We start from the raw sequence: 23,424 nt of genomic DNA on the forward strand, positions 1-23,424 counted from the left end.
GGTGGAGTGATTTGTTCTCCTGTCAACACTGGGAGTAAAGCCTGACTAAACAAGGAGGGCATTCATGCAGTCGTCGATTTGCTTTGCTCACTCATTCACTCTTTCAAGGCGGACTTTGCTCTTTGAGGCATAACGTGCACTTGTGAAGCTGATCGGGCGGGCATCTTCCTTATCAGTTTTCGAGATATGTATGAAAAACAACCTCTTGCTACAAATACACAATCTACGACTATCTATACAACACAACTTACCTTTGTGTCTTTGTGGAAATGTTTGTATTGCAAAAGACGTTTTGCTTATTGTGCCCCCAGTCAAAGTAAAGGCAAACCTAAACCCAGAGTTGTAAACGTGACATGATATCAATCCACAGGTATGTTCACACAAAATGTGAGCTCAAAATGTACCTCTTAAACGGGACATATAGATTTTTACTTTCAATCCAAACCAGGACATCATAGATGTGTCTATCAATGTTAACCATTAAGTTTTGCTCAGCAGCAAGCAACACCCTGTAACTTGGATTAATTTAACTTTTATTTGTAGACAGGGATTTTCAGTTTGCAAAAACAATCACTAAAAAATGTGTAAGAAGAGAAAAGGACTTCAGTGACTTGTATAGTTGTGCTTCATGATATGGACATAAAATACCTCTAACCAAAATTTCCTGTTAATTTAGATACATTTTGCATAACATAATAAGACCAATGTTATGGTATAATTTTATGTTGTTGTTTGTTTTGTTTTTTTACTGTTGTTTTTTTACACATTTAGAAGTACAGATCACTGGAAACTAACAACAAAGTCAGTATTCTAGTTTAGCCAAGGATTCTTAACTGGATTCTGGACTTTGTTTGGGCCTTTTCAGCACATAAATATGCTTTGATCAAAACCAATCCATCCTACTCTGGTTATATCTCTGCTGGATACTGAATCTTTGCTGCATTCATAAGCTTTTAGCATTCATTAACAGATTTTTAATCTACTGGTATCCTTACACAAAACAAGGAACGTACCTTTAATTCAACACAAGTGCACATCAAATTTTCTTTCACTTCTGACATGGATGTCAGATAAATTTGTCTGTAATTTGGACTCAGCTCACTGACCTGTAGCATTTTGATGACTGGCATGGAAACTATGGATTCAGAGACGAAAGATTTAAACATGCAAAAGTAAATCAAATTAAAGTGAATCCTAAACAGGAGTTTAAGACACCAAATATTGCTTCATTGTAAGGACACAGACCCAACTACAACTACACTTTTACTTAGATCTGTACACTGTGGTACCTTTTCTGGTATAGTTATGCGATTGTCATCGACATATTATAATATCTGCTTGCTTGTTTGTCTGGAAAAAAGGAGCATGACTGCAGCATAAGGAAATATAAACTACCACTAGCTATTGATTCTGCTTTTTTATACCCTTGTACAACAGTGAAGAAAACAGATTTCAACCTTACCAATTTGACCATCTGCTAAAATGATTTGCATTGTTTTCCAAAAAAAAGAGAAGAAAGAAAACATCATTCCTGCTTGGATATAAGTATGCATAATATATTTCATAACAAAAATAAAACATCTTCCTTTACTAACTCTCACATCTCCTCCTTGCACACATACATCTGAACCATATGCAAGACTTGACATCAATCAGATATACTGCAATATAATACGAAACATGGTTGACGATGGAAAAAAAAACAACTGCTAAAAAACAAAAATGACACTGAGATTGTGATACTGGTGAAAGCAAAGGACTGGACCAAACATACCAGTATGTCTGCGGAAATTAATAAAAACATATTTTTTTTGTCCTTTCTCGAAGACTGAAAGTGACAAAAGCAAATGTCCACACACATAAATAGTTTGTAAGCAGCGGCGCATCCTCCGTTTTTTTTTTTTTTTTTTTTAGATCTATATGTACATAGCAGGTAAGGCAATTTCAAAACCGGAAGTCTCTGAGGCTGTTTCTTCCTTAATTAGAACAAATTGTCCATCAGTCACAATGTTTTCTGCCTCTTGTAGGAAAAATGAACACTCCCAAACTGTTTCCTTGCATCTTTACTCCTATCTTCCTTTTGCTTTCTTTTTATGAATGCAACAGTTTTTTTTATACAAACAGGGCACTTTGAGCTATAGCACTGGATTCACAAAAAAGTCTGATCCCACAGTCTATTTTCCATTTTGCATGTCTTTTGAATTGTTCATCCCAAATTCCTTCCATCCTCTTGAAGTCTGAGCTTCACGGCATCTTCTTCTTTTTTTTTCTTCGTAATCAGCAGCACAGTTCAGTTGCCCTCATCATTACTGGTTTTGAAAGCACCTTTGGCATTCTGTATTTTTAGTCTGTTGTCTATTTTTCAGTCTCAAGACTTTTGGAGAAAGTATATTTTCCTTAAACAATGTTTGCATGGTGGGTGGAGAGACAGACAAAGAAGATGGTGTCCTCTTCTGGTTTAGGTCCATCCCGTGATGCTGCCCCTTATTCTGGGAGGTCTCACCTCACATCTGCTGCAGGACAGAGAGACAAAGCTGAAATTACTATCACAAATGCAAAGACTCCCATTTTATTATTACAAAAGAGATCTTTGTAGATCTCTGAAATCACATCCCAACCTCAGCATTTGAATCCATGCATTCCCTGCAAACTGACACAACACACTTATAACCAATGATGTTCTGAATTAAGTTCCCCCATATACAGAACAACTTGATCAGCTGAAGAACAGTTTATGTTCAGGGTGATTTTTCTGTGTACAAAGGATAGTACAGGAAAAACAAATGTGGTGATACAGTGAATCCCAAAAGTATTTACACCCCATGAACTGTCACATTTTGTCCAGAAACCACAAATTAGCAATGTATCTTAATAGTATTTTATACAATAAACTATTTGAATCTGAGAAATGTGGTGAGTATTTGTTTTCAGTTTACTTTTAAACTCAAAGTAATAAAACAATCTTTAATGTCCCAAGGAGGATTATTTAAAACATAATCTGAACTGGAAAACATACAGTATAACTGTAATTGGCAAAAAAAAAAGAAAAAAAAAAGCACACTTGGCATTGGTCTGTTATGTATAATACCAATAAATGGAATTGAGCGTTTATGATTTTTAAAGTGACAAGTGAAAATGTTCACGGGGTATGAATGATTTTGCAAGGCACTGTAACTTAAAGAGGAGCAAGAGATAATTAAGAGAGAAGGGTGCCTCTTTAGAGGTTAGACGAAACAAACTGATGATGCACTCAACAAGTCGCAAGACCACTGCTGTGAAACAAAACACTTGTGCAAAGTCAGCATGCTCAAGAGGCCACAAATTCAACATGCACAATTGGGACATGGAGGTAAAACTTGGTAGCCCTCCTTCTCCTCACACTGTGATTGGTGACGGTGATTGGCAGGCCCAGTTTTGGCCTTGGTTGGGCCAGTGTGACACCAAAAGGTGACTTCAGTGCTCAATTCCTACCTGTGTCCTGTCACAGCCTTGCAGTGGACTTTGGGTAATATGAGCACCTTTATTATGTCACCAATAAGTCCTGGGTGGGCCTTAGCTTTTTAGGTTTCCTTTTTCTACCTTTAACCCTACGATGGCCTGAAAACACAAAAGTTGGGGAGGGTGAAGAGGAAGGAGGATTTAAAGCAAGAAGCAGGCTTTATGGAAACCAAAGAAACCGCAACAGCCCTGGGACAGAAGCAGAGAGTGCAAAAATTTAACTCGGTTTAAATTCTTCAGGTGCCTTATCTGCGCACATTACAGCGCTTATCTGCACACAGATATAGGAAACCTTCAGATCAAGGCACGTTAACTGCTGTCATGCCAAGCAGCCTTTGAACACACACCCTTAACACACAAATTCTCACAGAGCAAGGCTCAAAGCTTTACAGTTTTCAAACAGAGAGTCACCTTGCAGGTGTGCATGTCTGCTTGGAAGCATTTGGAGGTAAAGGTTCATTTAATCCAAAGCAGACAGAGAGAATAAGGAGGCGTGCACAGTGACAAAAGTGTAGGCGCGGGATTTCGGCCATCAAACTTTAAAATAACAAACACGGTATTTGAAAGGGACTTCGGAAACATCATTTAAGGAAGATGTGAAGGAAATCCCAGCTTGTATTTATTTACCTGTTTCTGGATCTAAGTGTTCTACCACGTGATGTTGCGATGTGCACAAGCACTCCAGGTGGTCCTCTAACCTCACAAAGACCTCCTTCAGCTTGGGTCTCCTCCTCACGTACTCCACTTTGGCTACCTAAAGGAAAGGAAGAGGAGAAAGATTAGCTATAGGGTCCTGCACATTTACTCTTCCCTGTGTGTGTGTGTCAATGAAAGCACACTCTATTTGCCCACCGGCAAACATCAAGAGGTGTAGTCCCATGACTGATGGCACACGCATAAACTAATTCATAAAAAACTCAGCTAAGGCTTTGCTTGTTGTGTTTGGAGTGGGACAGGAGCATTCCTCAGTGCCTGATTCATTAGGTTTCACTTGTTGTGTGCTCTATGGTCTGTAAGCGTCTGAATGGAGTGTATGACCCCGCTATGAGTTGAAGGAGGAGGGATGAGGGGTAGGATAGAGCATACTGCACCCTCAGGCCCTGGGAAGGTTTGCTCTGGCAAAAGAAAAGAAGCTGGGAGATCCCCTCAGCTCCGACCCAAAGCATCCACATCCAAACAGACACCTAAACTCATTCACCTTGCCTCGACATGTTGATTTTAAGCCGTGTTTCTACATGGATTATGGAACGTTCTGCTTTGCTTGCATGTAGGAAATCTACAGTGCCTTCTAAAATATTCATACTACTTTAAACCTTTTTTTTTTATTTTGTCACCGTACAACCACAGACACTGTTGAAAGTAAGCCGGCCCTGTTTGCAGCTTCCCACAAACTATGTGGAAGGCATTCTTTTGCTGATATTCCTTCATATCAAGCACATCAGTGGAGGCAGATGGATGTTTTCAAGTATTACACACACAAATAAGACTGTTCCAGGACACAGAGAAAATTTAGGGCTGTTTGGTAATTTCTATGCTGCTGATGTTCACAAATTGACTGGTTTGCAGACTTCTGTGTCAGGAGGTAGAAAAGATATGAGACTGTGACCGAAGTTCGCCATTTAACAGGACAACAATTCCAAGGATGCAGCCACAGATACTAATGTAAAAGCTTAGATCAAAGTATATTATTAAGTATTAGATTGTCCAGAACTAAATCAATTTGGTTAGCAAAGAATTTGGGGGGAAAAATGCACAAAGAGGCCAGAGACACTCAAAACACTCATAGCTATGGATTACTTAGTTTATTAACTCAGGGAAATCAAATGTGAATTTGCACAAGACAGTTCCATGATTTAGAAAAATGTAAATCATGTAAATCAATTTTATTTGTACAATAAAATATGTGACTGCAATGTTACAAAATTTGTATAAAGTTCAAAAGAATATTTTTTTCTCAGGGCTCTGCACAATCAGTTCTAAGCTCAGAAAACGGTCAAACAAGCACAAAACGCGCAACAAGAATTCCAGTCATTCCAAGGCACAGCTTGTTACAACCACCAATCCAAGAGTTATGAATGTTCTGAGCCTTCATCAACAATGCACTACTGATTAAAGCTCAGATGAAAGCTGAGCAGAAAAGGTTGCATGGAGGTTATGATGATACTCTTATGCAACTGAGGAGAAAAGGTGGGCACATGCTGTTGCCCCTCTGATCTGAACATCAAGAAAGGTAACATCTCAAATCATCCCTGAAGGCTCTGGAACCACAGGGAAACAATTTCCTCAGCTTCACCTATGCCAGTTGCAGCACGAGAAAGGATATTGGCTGACAACCTCCCAGCACTCAGCAGCGATATGAGCAACACAGTCTTGTACTCGGCATGAAGCTTCTGCACGCACAAAACCAGTGAGAGTCTGTTTTCCTCTATCCCACGATGGCACAGGGCCAAGCCTGGCTCTTGGTGGTGAGTCAGTCATGCAGACAAATCAACATACCAATCCCTGTCTGATAAAACAAACAATAATGCTGAAATTCAAAAAGGGAGAGAGTTGCTTTTTGTGGTACAGAGAGGTGGGGGGGGGGCGGGTAGGGCGACTGGAACTGAGGCAGCAAAGAGGCAAAGGGCAAGCAGTTTTTAGCAGCCACTCCTTTGCAACAGTTTCTATCTGTGGAAAAGAAGAGAAGAAGAAAGGCAGTGAAAAGAGGACAAGCAGGCAGGGGAGGTATGTGGAGCGCAAACAGAGGACAATGGTGTCTGGGTTATTGGTGGTGTGTTTGCTGTTTCCGAGCCATGAAACAGAAGAGGAGCGGGTGAAAGGCCAAAGTGAGGAAGAAACTAGGAGTAGGAAGGTTAACCACCGTTCTCATTAGCTCTCACAGGGGAGTAAGCATGTGTGTGTACAAACAGAGGTGGTTATTTAAGGACTGGGCGGAGTACCTCGCCATGATCATGACTTGCATTAGAAGGTGTTCATGTGTTACCTATTAACACTGGGTTTCTAGGTTACCCATTTGGGAAATTTATTAAACCAACACTGACACGACAGATAGAAAACTTATCAAAGGTTTGCATTTGTCTACAAAAAGTGTGCTAAACATCCCCAAAATGATGCAACTTTCTCAGAAAACCGCAGCCAGCGTTTAATCCGATTATCTTACTGGAAAATACGGATGAAAGGAGAAAGAGATGAAAGATGCAGCTGCCTGTGCGGACAGCTTGTCTGCTGATGCTGGTTACGAGAATGTCTGCGCTCACTCACAACTTCTGAGCAAATGCTCCAGAAATTGCGAGCAGGAAGCGAAGAAGACAAAGTCTCGTCTAAGACTTACAGCTGACGCTAATCCTAATGACTAAGACATACACTAGCTCTTCCGGGCCAAACAAACAGCTATTGACAGAAGGATGAAGAAATGGCCTCCCTTGATGTGAACCCCAGCGGTTCATTTGTTTCGATGACCTGCACATAGCAGGGCCATAATCGCTCTCATATCAAGCAAACAAACATAATTTCTAATTATAGGTGTACCTTCCTTAATACCAAGTAAGGCACGAGATTCTCCATCAAGGCTCCCTTAAATATTCTTGGTAAAATTCAACAAGGTGTCAAAAACCTTCCTAGGAGAACGTGGTGCATATCCACACTGCAGCATCATACAATTGCTGCTGATTTGTCAGCTGCATGTCTATGAAATCGATTTCGATTTCAATTTCACTGAGTTTGTGTAAAATTCTTCCTTCTGAGCTCTGACCTCAATCAGCATTTTCATCCACACAACTGCCCCTTGTATTTTTTTTTATCATTCTCTTTAAATCCACATTTTAGTCAAGTCTTTAAAAACCAAACATATCCAGCAGTTTCTGAAATATGCTGGGCTGGCAATATGATACAAAAAGCCATATCACGCGTCAAGTTACGTACATCGCCTTTCTTCCCAATTCTGGTACACAGTGTAAACCTCAGAAAGTTGCCATCATCACATCTAGATGCATTGGGTTGCTTTCCTGTGTTAGAAGTGAGAGCTGATGAGGACTTTTGTTGTAGCATCGTTGTCTTATTAACAGAGACTTACACTCTGTTGCACAGTCAGTGACTTCCCATTTAAAACCTAGATAAGAAAGCGCCCTTCTCCCATGCTACAACACAGGGCCCCACACTCTCTTTGTATAAATCAAACCGCTTTAAACTCCCTGGAAATCCAGGCCCTGAGAAAGAGTCCCCTGAGTGGCAGTGGAATGATATCCAATCCAGAGGGTTGGGGGTGAGGCTTGAGGGTCTGGGAATCACACCCCCTTTTGGTTTTGGCTTGTCCCCAGTGTCACCAGCAGCCCTTCTGTGTGAAGCCGTTTGTCCAAGTCGGGGCTAATTGGGAATTCCCTGAGCACAGAACACTGACGATGAGAGCATGATGAAGGAAGGGGAAAGTTTTGCTCCGGACTTCCAAGTAAAACACAGCAGGGATGTGGATGTGCACCGCGGGCCATGGCAAACTGGAACAGTGACAGATTGAAGCAAAAATAAATAAAAAGTGCATGTGTATGTTTGCAGAATGGAGAGGGGTGGAAAGAGGCTGGGCAGGGTCACAATTCATCCATCAGGAGGGAAAACAGGCAACAGAGACAGTCTGTGTTTACTGCCCAGAAAAAAAAAGAGGAGAAAGGAGAGGCTTTGTGCATCTCCATCTGTTACTATTTTTGTTTGTGCAATGAAATAAATAAAAGAAAAGAAAGTATATTAACGAAGCACATTTGTTTTAATAAAGATACGAATGATTGAAGTCTGAAGGTGCATTTCTTGCAAAATGTTGCTGAGGGTTCAATGTTGCCTAAAAGCAACACTTGCAAAGTCAAACTGTGTGACCACAGTTGTATGTAGGAAATACACTTGTTCTAAGTTCTTCTTCAGTTATGAATTACTGTTTACACACTATGCAGTGACATCTACTGTTTAAAATAAGAACTACAGTGAGCGTAGTGCGCCTGATGTTGATGCAAGAACTAGCTTGCGTACAAAACCATACCAAGCCATACCCAAACCTTTACGGTTTCAAAAATACAACATTTTTCCTTCAACTCATCCCTATGATTTCAACTCCTTTTAATGGGCAACAAGGAAAAAATGAGTTTTATCCAGCTGTAGGGAGCACAAATTAATGCCCCACCCCTACATGTTGCTCCATCCTGCCAGTCAGCTTGATGGCTTTTAAGAACGATAAATACAACTGTCCAAGTGTATCCCCAACAGGACAGTAAATAAATGAATTTTTATAGTTACTTCCTGAGTAAGTACCATTAAAATATCTGTTTTTTAAACTTGTATTGCACTAAAGAGAGCAGAGTATTAAAAGAGGTATGTGAAGTTAGGACAACACATAGCTTTAGACTATTAATTGAAATTGAAATAAATGTTGGAAAATCAGTGTGAGACCAATTAAATCCTATTTTACATTTTTGTATTGAATTATTTTACTAATACTGAAATACTGTGAGAGTCTCATACCAGCCCAAGCCTAGTTCCAGTAGTCAAGGGTGGAAAAAAAAGTAGCAAACTCCTGTTCATTCCAGACTCCAAGTGCATTGACAGAAACCATAATTTCAGAAAGGGACATTACTAAGCAACGCAAAGGATGAAAAGTGAATGAGATTTAATGAGAGAGAGCACAGATGATGCAGAGCCTTGACAAGTGGGGTAAAATTAGAGAGTTGCAGTTTCAGGAGAGACAGAGGGAGTGAACAACTATTTCACACGTCAGACAATCAGACTCCAACACTGAAGTGCGCAGAGAGGTGATCTGGATGGGCTGAAGCATGAGGAGCAGGAGGGAGGACAGCAGGGAAGGAGTGAAGTAAAAATACAGACTATTGAGTCAAATATGATTTTAAAAATACTGCTTCTCTCCCTGCTGAAGTGTTCCAGCCGCTGCAGGAGTAGCCAACATCTCAGACACTCCCATGGTCTGCGACCTGCCCCGCCATGTTCACACAAACTCCCTCACCCTGCTTCATCCACCAGGAGAGCTGACCGAATCAAAGGGTAAATAATTCACAGCTGCAAGGCACTTCAAACACAGAGGCCCCTCACTCCCATCTGAACCCCCCCTTACCCTGTCCCTCACATGACCATAAATCATTCTCACTGTATCAACGCCACACTTTTATTTATGAAACACCCCGTAAGTCAGAGTCCCACAAAACCACAGGGGTACAGCTACCGCTACCCTCCTTCCCCCGCCCAGTACCCCGCCATGACCCACCGTCTGCTGGGGTAATCATGTGTGAGTATGTTTGCGTGTAGGGGTCGAGGACCTGGAGGCTGGCGCTGAGAGATATGTGGGACCCCCACACTCTGTACCGGCCCATTTCCGCCTGGCCTCAATTGTCCTCCACTTTGATCCTGTAGCCATCAACACTTCATTACTCTGCGGTCTGTCTTCCTCTTGCTGCAGCTTCGTACAAATGGCCTCATCTGGGTTTGCATCGTGTCGAGGACTCGCTCTCCCTCACCCACGCTCATGTCCAACAAAGATGTTCCCCGACAACCCATTCTAAACACCGCAACATGCTTGCTTGGAAGCCAATTGCAGGTTCCCAGCTATTAAAAGCTACTAAAAGGTAAAAGTGATACACCCTTTAGATTAGATTAGGAACATCATGACGCTAATTTAAAAGGTTGGTTCTCGTGTTTTGCTTGTATTGTTTTCAATTGAGTCTCCACACTTCCTCTTTCCTAATGTCATTTGTAAACATAACATGTAACCTCAACTTTTTACTCATTTCTTTCGGTCACTGCTGTATAATAATTTTTTTCTTTCAGAAATCTACTTGGTTTGTGCGCCAGTCATTTTTTTTTGTTTCAATATGATTTTTCATGGGAAAAAATATATGTAGAGGTAATATAGGTCTAAACATAATACTCACGAAGCATGTGTCAGTGTGAGATGATCACAATATCATAATCTTACGCAAAAGTCCAACACTTTCGCGGCTTTAAGTTGAACTATTATCCTTCCTACATTTTCTGCAGATTTCTGTAGATTTCACCAGCTCAGTTCTGCCTATTTCAAGCTCCTTTCTCAATGAGCTGTTTTGGACTATGTCACTATTATGCAAAGAAGATGTGCTTCCTCTCACTAGACCTTTGCAAAGTCACTACCCTGCCAATGAACAATACAGGCTTGTACAGAACAGGGCCTGCACAGACCTATCACGCTTCCTTTAAATACCCAGTCTCAAGTGAATGGGCAGAGTAAGAGCAGATGTAGAACTGGTTTAGACAAATCTAGGTTGGTGTAAGGTGGAAAGAAAACACCAGAAATCTTCCATGCTGATCCTTGGCTTACAGAAGAAAAACAATCCAGACCCCTTGGCAGTCTGAGATAATTTTTAGCTTTCTAATAAAAGAACAAAAAATGAACAAACTGAGCCTCTGTTCAAAGTCAAAGCTCACACTGACATAATGCTTCTTGCACACAATGTGATGAATGTCACTTGATAAGAGAAAGCCCTGAGGGATGCCTTCCTTTGGGACACAACGCCTTTCACCCTCCCTGCCACCCCCAAAATATCAGTCTGTTGTCTGTGTGCCCATTTTTTTACCCATGTCATGAGGTAAAAACACAAACAAAGCTGGACGGAGCATTCTGGGAATAGCTGAACTGAATGTCTTGAAATGCCGTCGACAGCGTCTTTCCATCCCTCTACGTCGCTCCGATTGCAGACAGAGCTCCTATTGAGGATGACATTTACCAGCTGTTTGGCAAACAGAAAGGCTGAGCCTCTTCCATGCAGACAGAGAGACACAGATGATTGTGTGGTATATCAGAACTCTCGACTTTGACCACAACATGAGTCAGCATTTCTGACCAAAAACCCAATGACCTTCGCCCCAGTCTCAAGTCTTTTGCAGCCTAGTGTGCTTTCTTCTAGGATTGATCTGAACTTCGATCCATCCATCAAACCAGTAGCTCTGTCCAACTTCAGTGTATTTGTTAAAGAAAAGCTTGTTTCATAATGGGGATGTCATGTAGCAAGTGATGTGCAGAACATTTTCAGGCATACTGAACATTTTGAATGTTGCCAAAAACTTTAAATTTTGCCCCACCTGCCAGATCACCTTCTTCCACATGTTTGCTGAGTCTCCTACATAGATTGCAGTTAATTCCACCTGAGCTGTGGGTTTCTGCAGCTCTTCTAGCATTACAAAGGGCCTCGCAGTTAGTTCTCCAATTAATTCCAATCTTGCTCAGTTTAAGTGAAAAGTCATATCTTGGAAGTGACAGGTTATTTTTTTCCTATTTTGGAATAAAAAATTGAAAAACACTGCATGAAATTTTCAAAGCTTGAAGTACTTTTCACACCATAAACTTGTATTTGTCCAAGCTGTTGAAAGCCATGCATCCTCAATGCAGCTTTGTGATGGCCTATTACACAAAATCCCAGTAAAATAGAAAAACTGCTACTAATAAAAGCTCCATAGCCCGGATTGGCATTTGTTTTATGACTAGACTAGACTATCAGGCAGAGATCTTTAAAGACTTGGATGAAAGGCAAAAGGAAAACAACTCTGGCAGTCCCAGTAACTGGGCAAGATCAAGCTGTCTGCAGCAATAATTAAGTACAGATATAGACAAACAGTCAGAGTATTCTTGGCTACGCTGTTTATACCTTGGTTGTCTCTAACTCTCACAGGGCAGACCACATAGTACCCATACCTCCCAAAAGAGCAGTTCCCCAACTCAATACCGCCGCTGTAAATATAATGAGAAATACATCTCATCTCCTGCTACCATGTCTCCCCTGATCCTGCGCAGAGGGACATGTTTTCAAGAAAGCTATGCTCCTCGTTCTCACTGTCATTTTGTCGTCCAAGGGCACACTGTTTCCAGAAAAGACAAAAGGATAAACAACAGGAAGACGTTGAAGCAGTCCTGCAGCATGTGGCTCCCTGACAATCTCAAACATTGTTTTTTTATTTCTTGAAACCTGGCAGGAGCTTCCCTCTCTGGGCAATTCCTTTAACAGATACCCCAGCCAACAGCTACCTCCTTCCCTTTTCTTTCATCTTCTCTCATTTGTACCATTCTGATGTCCTCACCTTGAACTTACACCAAGCAAGAGACAGAGTGATGGAAAGGGGTTTGAAATGCTTTGAAATGGTAGGGAATGACATTGGTAGAGGTCAGACGGACCATTTTGTAGGAAGGTATCAAGAGGGGTTCTCCTAAATAAGATATTGGCATGTGATTTAGTATTCTGTCAAATTGTTCATGTCAGAGTTCCAGATATCTCAGTCCTTCTTAGTCAAATTTTAAAGTAGAAATATAATTTCACAATGAAGTTGTGAAGTTTCATAGTGTTTTATAATTAGATATTTGAATATCGTGCTGATGAGCTACTCTAGCTAAAAGATGAAGGATGGGCACTGTTGTTGGATGCCCTAGAGAGGATGGATGGATGGATGGATGGATGGATGGATGGATGGATGGATGGATGGATGGATGGATGGATGGATGGATGGATGGATGGATGAATGGATGGATGGATGGATGGATGGATGGATGGATGGATGGATGGATGGATGGATGGATGGATGGATGGATGGATGGATGGATGGATGGATGGATGGACTAAATTTCATTCACTTCTTTGGTGAATGAAATTAGAGAATGGATGGATACAAAGATACAGGTAAAGCAAACATTTTCACATTTCAATTTTTTCTCCACATTTTGCCAGGCAAACTCTTCACTTTCGCAGGTCTCAGAAACTCTGAATGCTAAAAATTTTAAGGCATCGGATTTAAATTCTCAGATTTACTTTCCCAAAAAGCACAGAGAAGTGCGAGTTGTACAGAAAACAAAGCCAGACAGACTTACCACATGAGGGCAAGAGACATGTTTGTACTTGGCTTAATAATTGATGATTGGTTTATTAAGGAATCCAGTCTTACCTTAACGGTGCGGTGGTGCTTGCGGGAAGGGTGACAGCGCATGTTGCTGGTGTTGCAGCATCCTGTGCAGCGCTTCACCTCCACACAGGGCGGCCATATCAGGAAGTTGGCAGATGTGGGATCCACCTGGCTCCGGGGGATCTCGTAGATCACCGTCCGCGTCTTGCATGCTGCCGGGACGGCCTCTTCGACTGGAAGTGAGACAGTGGCTCAATGCATTTGTTGTGCATGTTACAACATCTGGTGACGCATTTACCGACCTCAGCTAAGTGCTTATGTGTGGTTGGAATCTGATCTTCACACACACAGCTGCTTGTACTCTTGATGACTCACTTGATGTGAGAGCTGCTTGTCTTGCAGCTCATATCGCACCTAGCATCTTTTAGGAGTGTTAAGAACACAAGCTTTCCAAAAGCCTGATCTCAGATCAGCTAAAAGTCTAAGGAAAAGTCTTATTAGCGTAGCATGACTCGGCAAGATGGCCATTACTTCAGCAGGTGGGAAATTTAATAACCACAGATGTTTAATTCAAATGCTACATAAAAAGGAATTTTTGTGGGTTGTATCATTATTTAAATTAATAACAAAGGTTTGAAAACGTAATAGGAAATTGTTGCTAAATTCGAACAAGTTATTTTATGTCTGTAAAAATATTGTACTTAAATATATTGATTAGAAATTAGCTCCAGGTGTTGATTTATTCAAATGGGTACCTTATCACATTGTTCATGTGTGGTGTCCAACATTCAATGGGAAGGTAGGTATGTGTCTATTGATTATATTGTGGATGAAAATTTCAATTTGGTAAAAATTAAGAACCATGAAAAACTTGTAACTAAGAGAGTTTTTGTGTTAGAGCAAGACGTTTGTTAGCTCGCTAAGCAACAAGGGTTGGAGGGGTGTTGGTGGTGGATGCATTAGGCGTTGCCATGGCATCCGCAACCCAGACAGGGGGGGTAAGAGGATCAGAGGAACAGGGGGAGGTTTGGACAGAGAGTGGGTAGGGTAATCTCATGCCAAAGATGCCGCCCTGGGAGGTTGCCTATTTGTCTGTCAAACATAGCCTAATTCTTATTTTGTGTTTCTTTTAAACTTGGGAATATAAAATTGTAAACTTAAGGAGTTAAATGTAAAAGAAAAAAACAAAACCAATTTATTTAAGATTTTCTTAGTTTAAAACACACCTTTTTAGTTTCTTAAAGTTACCTAATTTCTTTTTAGAAATACTGATCAAAATATGCTTAAATAAGATGTTCGCAAATGTTACACTAATTTTGTTTTATAGTTTGTTTTATCTGTGTCCAATGGTTTGAGATGTGTAAAACTGTTTGCATTATAATAATTATCCTGTAAAGATGAAATGCCAATCATGCATTGAATGCAAGAGCTTCTGTGGAGAGCAGCCAAAATGCCACACTATCTCATAATCCTATGGTGCCGGACAAATAAATGAAACACGACCAGCAGCTTCGTCCACGTCCAGCATCTCCACTGCTGGGAGTATCATGGAGAGCATGCACTCTGCAGGCTCCACGCCTCGATCAGATATCGTACCGCGTGGCATTTTAGGAAGAAATCTGACTGAGGGAAGAGGCGAGCTGCAACTTGAACCCTGAATGTCTGGAATTTCCACGCTCGAGGATATATTTCTCTCCTGACGCGTGTGTCTTTAGATCTGCAAGCCTCGGGCCAATTAAAAGGCTTGGTGTCAGACGTCCCCGTCAACCCCGCGCGCTAGCCTCCCTTTCTCATGATTCCTTGATTGCAAATAAATACTGGGTAGATGTCTTCATTAGGGTGCCTTTTATCCCCCTTAAGAAGCAGTATAAAAACCACTAACTGTTAGCTTTGTTGGAAATTAGTGTAAAGTGATCTGTTTCATGTCCTGGGAACTTCTGTTTTAGAAGTGAGATTTCGGATTATTTTCAGGGCATGTTGACGCCGTGTGTGCCAAGTTGTCACGCATGTAATGATGCAACTTCTGAGCTCCGACTGGTCTTACCAATGCTCCTCTTGCGTCGGCTGTGCAGCTGGGAGCTTTTCAGGTCATTGTAGTAACCGTGATGATGGGACGAGTTCTTATGGTGGTTGTGGTGCTTGTGGTGCTTGTGCTCCTCAACAACTTCGTTTCCCGTACCTCGTCAGAACAGAAGGACGCCATGTTAATGATGTCACAAACAGGGTATTCAACAAACAAGTTCAAGTTCAACTTTTACGTGTCATGTTCACAGGAGAAACAATTTTGCCTACACCCAGTTCATTCCAGTTCAGTCTAGTTACATAGTCACATTGAGATTCAATTACACAGTGCAATTCAATCCCAGTTATAACACAGTGCAATCAAGAAACAGATGAGTAAATGTTTATAAGATTGATTTGCAACTGTTTATTCAAGAATTTTAGATAAGAAGTGGAAGTAGGAAAAAGGCAGAGATTTCTTATGCAAGAGTTAAGTTAAAGCATTCATGTAAGCCTTTGATACTATATGAATCCTAACACTAAGCATAGGTTTATCACACAAAAAATAAGGGTGGGAATGAAAAGAAAAAAAAATCTCCCTAAACAATTTCGAAGAGGCCTAAAGTGCAAAATGAAAGTTTTAGATTAACCTCAACACGTTAAAAACTGTTTAAATACAAATCAAGTTCTACATTTTCGTCACATTAAGATCAAACTCTGCCTCTCTCAGTCGCGATCTCATTATGATATTTGGAAGGATAGAGTTAATTTTATTTCTGATTAGACCGTAACACAACATTTCTATGACTGGAAGCTATGAACTGGTGATACACTGGTTCCCACATTGGGATGAATACTAAGAATTACATTTCTCAAAGAAACAATGTTATTTCTACAGACTCCTGTGACATCACCACAGCTCAAAGTTAAATGGACATGCCTCTCAACAAAGTTATGACTCAAACATATGACACATTGTTAGTCTGGCTACCGTACTGGGAAGTCGCTATAAATTGTATTTCTGATAGAGACAAGAATGCCATGAAGTCATCACAGCAGAGATAAAGGAAATCACAACTAAACAGAGATGTGACTCTTTGCTAGTCTGGCGACTACAGTAGAAAAAGAAACTCTTGTTTTCCCCTTAATGGTGAGCAATACACTGTTATGAAAGCATTTTCAGGATTAAGTAAGAATCTTCAACTGCATTTCTAACAACCAAGTATTGGTTGGCCACATAGCCATAATGAAATAAAGTATATTTTATGTTCCCAGAGGGTTTATACAGTTCCCTTAAACATGCAAGCGTGGTAACTTCTAGTACACTGGCTGCAGGTAGGAGGTTCAGTTGTGCACTGGGTAATCGCTGGCATTATATGTCAGCCTCCCTCAGTGACTAGGCTAAACTTTTTTTTAGCTGTAGCAAGACGAAGGTGAGTCAGCACTGACTTGAAAAAAACAACCAGCTTTTACAGACACAGAGGCTTAAAGTGGTCATTTGACAGGTAGGGCCCGGTCACCTTTATTTTAGGCCTAATTAGTGGTTCTGTGTCCCTCATTTCCTGCAAATGTTTGCTTTTCAATCACTTTGTGGTTTTTTGGGGAAAGTACATGTTTTGCTAACATAGCCAGCTCAGTTTTTTTTTTTTTTTTTTTCATGTTCACGGTCATCTGATAAGACGTGCTTGTTTTGGTCTCCACCCAGACTTTTAAGGTGGATTAAGAAAAAGTGCAAGAACAGCAATAAAATTATAAAGCTTGTCTGCAGGATTCCAAGAGCGTCTGACTATGTTTGCAAACTGGGTGGGTCTGCCTTTCTTATGGTATATCATGCTTGTATAGGATTATTCTACATATGTACACTGAGCAAAAAGACACTGTACAACAATCTGAGAAACTCTTCTCATTATCCTACATAATGTAGAAAAGCCTTAAGTACATATATCTGAACAGAGTTCAACTGTGGGCAAACACTCTTTCAGCTTTTTTGTGCATTCGACCAAAGTAATTCGAAGGGATTTCCTCGAACTATACATCGTCCACCCCTGGGATCAGTTGTTTATTTGCTTTTTGATCATTTCTTTTTTTCAGGTCTGTCCGTCAGAGACAGTTCGGGGAATTTCCTTCCAGCTTGTCAGGGAGTCAGTCAACCAGTTGGCGACCCAGAACTAAAGGTTCACTGAAGGGAAGTGTTGCCTGCAGCTGAAGCTGGGAGTCAAACAAAGGGCTGAGCGATCATTCTTTCAGACCATTACACTCACACACACACACTCTTACTGTACATAACACCCCAATCTATAAATCTTTTCATCTCTTACTGTCAGAAATACACAAAAGGTAGGAGAAGAATACGGCAAATATGGAAAGTTTGATGTAAGGGAAAGTTATATTGGATTTGACAGAGAGGCCGCATAAGAAACAGGAAAGAAAACGAGGTGGAAAGACTACAGCGGTGGAGTGAGGGGGCTTGATCCTTTTCTGGTTCCAGGTGACTAATATGTATGCACACGCCCAGAGTCTCTAGACAAGAGACCAGAGGACAGGAGACAGTCTCTTACCATGAATCAGGCTTTCAAGACTGGTAAATTACTCCCTCCATTAGCTAAGGGCCTTAAGTCCCTCCTTTTGCTTCTTCTCCTCCACTCTCTTTCATTCTCCCTCTCCTTGAACAAACAGCCAGCATGTTGTTGACTTTCAGTCTAAGGGACTCCCTCCGTCTGTCATTCTTTCTCATTTGTCTTCTTTCTTTTTAACAGCTATGTGGCTGAGTTGACAAAATGTAGGCTTAAGTCTAATAGGCAGCAGGGTACTTCTGCGGTTGTGGGTAATAACAGGTGGCAAGCAACTCCCCTCTCTTAGTGTCAGAGTTATCTGTTAACTGTGCGGGAGACAGAAGACAAAGCAGATTGCACAACAACCTGCGGCTTCTCCGATTGAAGCTGGAGCTCCGTCTCAAGATGTCTCCGACTCCCTCCTCCACCTCTGCCCCTTACCAAGAGTCAGGTTCCCTTTTCTGTCAAAGTTCTTCACTGAGAGAGATAAGAGCAGGCAGGCGAGGGGCCACCTCAGAAGGGAGACAGGGACAGAGAGGAGGAGGAGTATAACGAGGAGAGCAGCACCTCAGGGGCCAGACAGCCATCTGCAGACTTCAACAGGGTCATCTCATCTGACAGTCAGAGCTGAGGACAGGGACTTTGCAAAAACAAATGCAAGCCTGCACTGAGCACAGGAGTAGTGCAAGCCACCCCTGGGCGCCCTGTTTATCCTGCCACTTCCAAACTTCACCCCCTCCTGGGACAGAAATCACAGAACAATTAAAAGCTAATTCTGAAAAGTTCACCTCTGTTTTAAGATCTCCCCTCCTGGATGATGTCACGCTACGTAGTATTTTGCCTTAACACTGATAACTTCTCTAGTTCAAACAATCCAAAACAAAAGCTCCGAAAATACCCCTCTGGCTGGCGTCTGGGGGTCTTTTAATGGGCTGGCCAGGGCTGACCACGCTGACCCTCAAGACAGATTTATGTCCTCGTATAACAATAATTAGCCTACTGCTGTTACTCTGCAATGCATTAATCTGTTTGAAGAAAGACACGTTAATTCAATTACAAGCACCTTTTCTCATCCATGAGGCACCAAAGCGGTTTATTCTGGGCTCAGAGTAAAGTGAAATGATGCCTGCTGTGGAAAACTGCCCGTTTTGATGTTAATTAAATCCATCACTGAAGTTGTTCTATTAATTAAATCCTATAAAACTTTGCAAAAAATTTCCCCATATTTTGTTAAGGTTCCAGCCACAAACTTTTTATATTATCGTATTTTATTGGGATTTTATGGGATAGGTCAGCACATAATTGAGTTAAATTTTAAAGTGGAAAGAAATGACAATGCGGTCTTCTGAAAAGCATATTTCTATCCAGGCCCTTTATTGGATAGAATAAAATGTTCTGTGCAATTATCCTCAGAGATCACCTAATCCCAACCATGTGCAATTTAACCCCAAGCGTCTGAGGCAGCTGTAATTTGAAGGCCTCAGAAGTTTGTTTGAGAATGTTGGTGAGCAATAAGCTTGATGAGAAAGAAATCACTAAGAGACGGAGAAAGTTTAGATCAAGGTGAAGTTATGGATAGAGTTCATCATCACAGAATAAAAAGGATTTGACACAACTGCAACTAGTCCAACCATCCCAACAGTGAATCATGGTGGTGGTAGCATCATGATGTGGGATGGTGGTCATAGTTGTTGAGAAGACAGAAGGAAACACGGGGATAATCCTAAAGTTGAGTTAAAAGTTTCTGGACCGGGCCAGAGGTTCTCCTTCTAGTCGGACGGCAACCTTAAACATACAGTCAGATCAACAAGAGATTGGTTTAGTATGTGTGGGAAAAACCTAGTCAAAGTCTAGACATTCACTTTGGGTCAGTAGATGCTCTCCATCCATCCTGACTGAGCTCAAACTGTTTTCCAAAACGGAATACACAAATTTCAATATTTAGAAGAAAACATGCATCCAAAAGCCTACAGAGAATTGAATTAAGAGGTGCTGAATAGAAAAAAATCTCAGCATAAGCATACGTCAATTTCCTTCTGTTGTAAAATTCTGCACTATAAAATACATTGAAATATGTGGAGGAAGCTCAAGAAAACACAAAACGTGGCTATTACAACCAATAACAACTCAAATTCCAGTCTCTGCCCTTGTTTGCTGAATGTGAAATGTAGAGAGTTGTAAAGCAGGAGAGGTAATTACCCCTTTCTGTTGGCAAATCTGCACAGAAGGAGCCCTGAACTTGATATATGACAGCAGCCTGTGTAAATAGAGGCTCATGTGAAGGCAAACAAGTTCTTCCAGCGCACAGATGTAATTTAATCAGCAAGACAGTCTGGGACACAGAGGGAGAAGAAGCCCGGCTTGACCTGCAACCTGCTACAACTTTTCACCGGATTTATGGCACAAAAACATGCGGCAGTCTGGAGGCAACAAAGCAAGTTCACTGAACTCACCCTTCATCACATGTGTGCAGTAAATGCACTTGTCTCGGATCATGCGTTTTCAAATGCGCAACCTATTGTTTAGGTTAATCATAAAGCCGCAACATAAGAGCCTTGACTTTTTATGTTGGGTTTAATCAGATTAATATCCGACCTGCAGACACATGACGCGCAAAAAAAGTAAGTAAATAAATAAATAGTATCAAGAGGCAGAATTTACCTACGGAGTCAATCTCCAGTAACCGCTGGAGGTCGCTGATGCTGTGGATTTCACTGTTGGAGAGTCGATCGATCAGCTCCTGGGGAAACTCCACTTCCTTCTGTGGCAGGGAGCGGGGCGTTTGGGGGGCAAAGAAATCAAACAAGAAAATAAGGTTAGAGATGTGTCGAGTGATTGGGAAGCATATGGGGCATTTGTTTGGCTCTATAGACAAAGACTCAACTGAGGAAACCTTTTGAGAAGCCAACTTTGCAACAAGGTGCCACAGAGAGAAAGATCCGTTGCGAATTTAGTGAATAATCAGCAACATTAGACCTCTGAAAAACACATCGCTGTCTTCCGCTAAGCTGGTGAGCGAAACTCAGACCGAAAGCTGTAAGACTGCGGGAGCGGCAACCTCGCACCCTTTGCACTTGTCGCGCCTCATCCAGGCACCTCGGGTTGAGCAAGACGTGCGCAGCCCTTACAGGAACAGCAACTATTTTTATCAGCCAGAGCGGTTCCCATGGACGCGCTTGGTCCAACCAAAACGTTTGCCCAGTTGCCCTCAAGCTACAAACAGATTTGGCACCAAAAAAAAACAAAAAGACCAAAAATAACTGCGTTGTGCGTCCAAGCGCATGCAGCGGTGTTTACTCTGAGACGCGCACTTGTGAGAGAAGCTGCCTCAAATCATCTTAGCGGTGGTTTTATTGTTTTGATTTTCTTTGCATAGGCTTTAATTCAAACCTCATTCGTATGGAGTTTAAATTAAACACCGCGTTTCAGTGTTATGTGTATGTTTGTGTGGCCCTTGAGGAGATGACCTTTGCACTCTAATTGGAATATAAAAAAAAAACCTGGTTGAATTTGGTCACTTTACCTCAGCAGTGGCCAGCAGGTACGTCGTCCACAGCAGGAAGCAGCAAATTGTGGCTCTCATCTCCTTTTACTGTAAAGTCTCCCTCAAACACGAAAAATGTGCTGCCGCGTAGGAGCCCCTGAGTCGCTCCTGGCTCCAGAGGATCCACAACCATCCCCTCAGGGGGGGAAACGGTGTAGTCAGAGCAGCTCGGCCAGACGCGCTGCTTGTACTTGCTTGAAACTCTCGGGCTTAGCAGTCTTCTTTTTTTATTCACATTGAGCTGCGTCCTCTTGGAAAAAGCCCTGCGCTCCAGCACAGCATATACCTTCCTTACGCACGCGTGAGGCAAATCCAATAAACAAGTCTAGCGCACATTGCACTTGTCCTTCACCTTAGCAAAAAAAAAAAAAAAAAAAAAAAAGACTTCACACTTTGACCCAATGCAATGAGAAACCACACATATAAAAAAAAAAAAAAAAACAGCTGAGACAAGTGAAAGCGCACTGCTTTTTCTCTGTTCTGAAAGTCTTGAATGAAAAATAATCCAAAAGATGCCCTGAGAAAATCTTCAATGGAGAAAGGCGTCCGTGACGGGCTGTTCAGAGCGTGTCTGCGCGCAGGTCCTTGGACGTGTAGGACTCTGGAGTGAATGGTGTCAGAGCGCCTCTGAGCCGCTGAATATAGAGAGCCAGCAGCTCTGTGCCCATTGCGCCTCCCCTCGCGTTTGGGTGATCGTGCATCCATTCAGCAAGGGGAGCTGGTTGGCTGATGGCTTAAAACTCCAAGATCCGTCCCCGTGCCCCTCTTACCGCCTCCCCCCTCCATCCTGTGTGAGCGAGTGCATGAGTGTCTATGTCCTTTGAAAAAAAAAAAAAAAAAAAAAAAAAGAGCCCTTCACAGATTTGGTGTGTAGTCCGCTTTTATTTACAGGAAGACTGGAAAATAGATCAATTTTTCAAATACATTTCCTTCATCTCATTACCCACCACTACACGGATTGATAACTGGATTAAGAAGAAGTAGGAGGATGCTCCGGGTTGATCTTTCTGCAAATAATAGATGAGTTGCTCCGGATGCTTTGTCTAAAGGACATCGACGTGAATCATATTTCCAGCTGATGGTCATGACTCATGACTAGAGCTTTCTGGGTTTCTCTGTTTTTTCCTCCCAGCTTGTTTTGCTTTGCAAAAATGTTTCACCCTCTTGAACATTATCACAGTTTCTTAAGTGAAAGCTACACACTTCAGTTTAATTTAGCGGTTTTTTTGTGACAGACAGGCCAGAAGCAGAGCTTCATTGTCAAATGAAAAGAACAACTTTCTGAAAATACTTTTTGAAGTAAAAGCCTCAACAGTCCATGATGCAGTTTTTGATCAGGTCTCACCCAGTTTCTTTGTGTGCAGAATATACACGTACCCACAGCATCATGCTGCCACCACCAGTTTTCACAGCAGAAATGGGCATTTAAGGTGACATTTGATTGGTCATTATTGCTTTGAATTATGTGTATGTACTGTGTTTATTTACTGCATGATGACTGAATAATTCAGCAATGGCGTTTTTGCCAGTTGCAAAGCTAGATTTAACAAAAACAAAAACAATGTAACTAATAATTTGATTACTTCAGTTCCTTCTGAATTCTCTTAGGTCTTTTCACAACTTTTGTTTACTTGGGGTTGCAGTTGTGTCATAATCTATTTCCATTTTTGAGGATGGACTGAACAGTGCTACCTGTGAAGTTAAAAACATGTTGTTTAGCCTTTAAGCTTCTCCCCAACTTCATGCCTCGACCTGTCAGTTGACCTTTGTCAGCAGCTGATTGCATTAATTTCACAAAAGTTATCAGAATAAATGGGTCTGAAGAAAATTAAAAAAAAATAATAATAATTTGTGTAACTTTTGAAAACCACACATCATTGTCCTGCACCATCAGAGTTACACGATATAATATACAATTTCAAT

General features: G+C 41.4%; 1 protein-coding gene across 3 annotated transcripts; it reads right to left on the reverse strand.

The window, feature by feature from the left end:
• Nucleotides 1–1,535: 1,535 nt before the first annotated feature.
• Nucleotides 1,536–22,446, reverse strand: pdgfab (platelet-derived growth factor alpha polypeptide b). 3 transcript variants are annotated; one of them, XM_088008357.1, is made up of 6 exons: nt 21,481–22,446; nt 20,619–20,715; nt 15,449–15,583; nt 13,447–13,637; nt 4,126–4,252; nt 1,536–2,513 (listed from the first exon to the last, which is right to left on the reverse strand). In XM_088008357.1, exons 1-6 carry the CDS (start codon nt 21,538–21,540, stop codon nt 2,500–2,502), a joined length of 624 nt encoding a protein of 207 aa, XP_087864483.1. In that variant the 5' UTR covers nt 21,541–22,446; the 3' UTR covers nt 1,536–2,499. The 3 variants fall into 3 exon arrangements, with proteins under 3 accessions (XP_087864483.1, XP_087864482.1, XP_014839118.1); XM_088008356.1 differs by having other exon boundaries at nt 1,536–2,510; nt 20,619–20,718; nt 21,481–22,443; XM_014983632.2 differs by having other exon boundaries at nt 20,619–20,718; nt 21,481–22,436.
• Between the last annotated feature and the right edge of the window lie 978 nt (nt 22,447–23,424).

The sequence above is a fragment of the Poecilia mexicana genome, unplaced genomic scaffold, assembly GCF_051168715.1.
Source record: "Poecilia mexicana isolate PSO_F unplaced genomic scaffold, ASM5116871v1 scaffold_8, whole genome shotgun sequence".
NCBI classification, from domain to species: domain Eukaryota; kingdom Metazoa; phylum Chordata; class Actinopteri; order Cyprinodontiformes; family Poeciliidae; genus Poecilia; species Poecilia mexicana.

Bases quoted from the DNA above. Each gene is read 5' to 3' on its own strand.
- pdgfab (XM_014983632.2), bottom strand. From the start codon at position 21,540: ATGAGAGCCACAATTTGCTGCTTCCTGCTGTGGACGACGTACCTGCTG. The intron at 20,719-21,480 runs GTAAAGTGACCA...TCCCTGCCACAG, and splicing joins ACCTGCTGGCCACTGCTGAG to AAGGAAGTGGAGTTTCCCCA. The intron at 4,253-13,446 runs GTAAGACTGGAT...CCTTTCCTTTAG, and splicing joins AGCACCACCGCACCGTTAAG to GTAGCCAAAGTGGAGTACGT.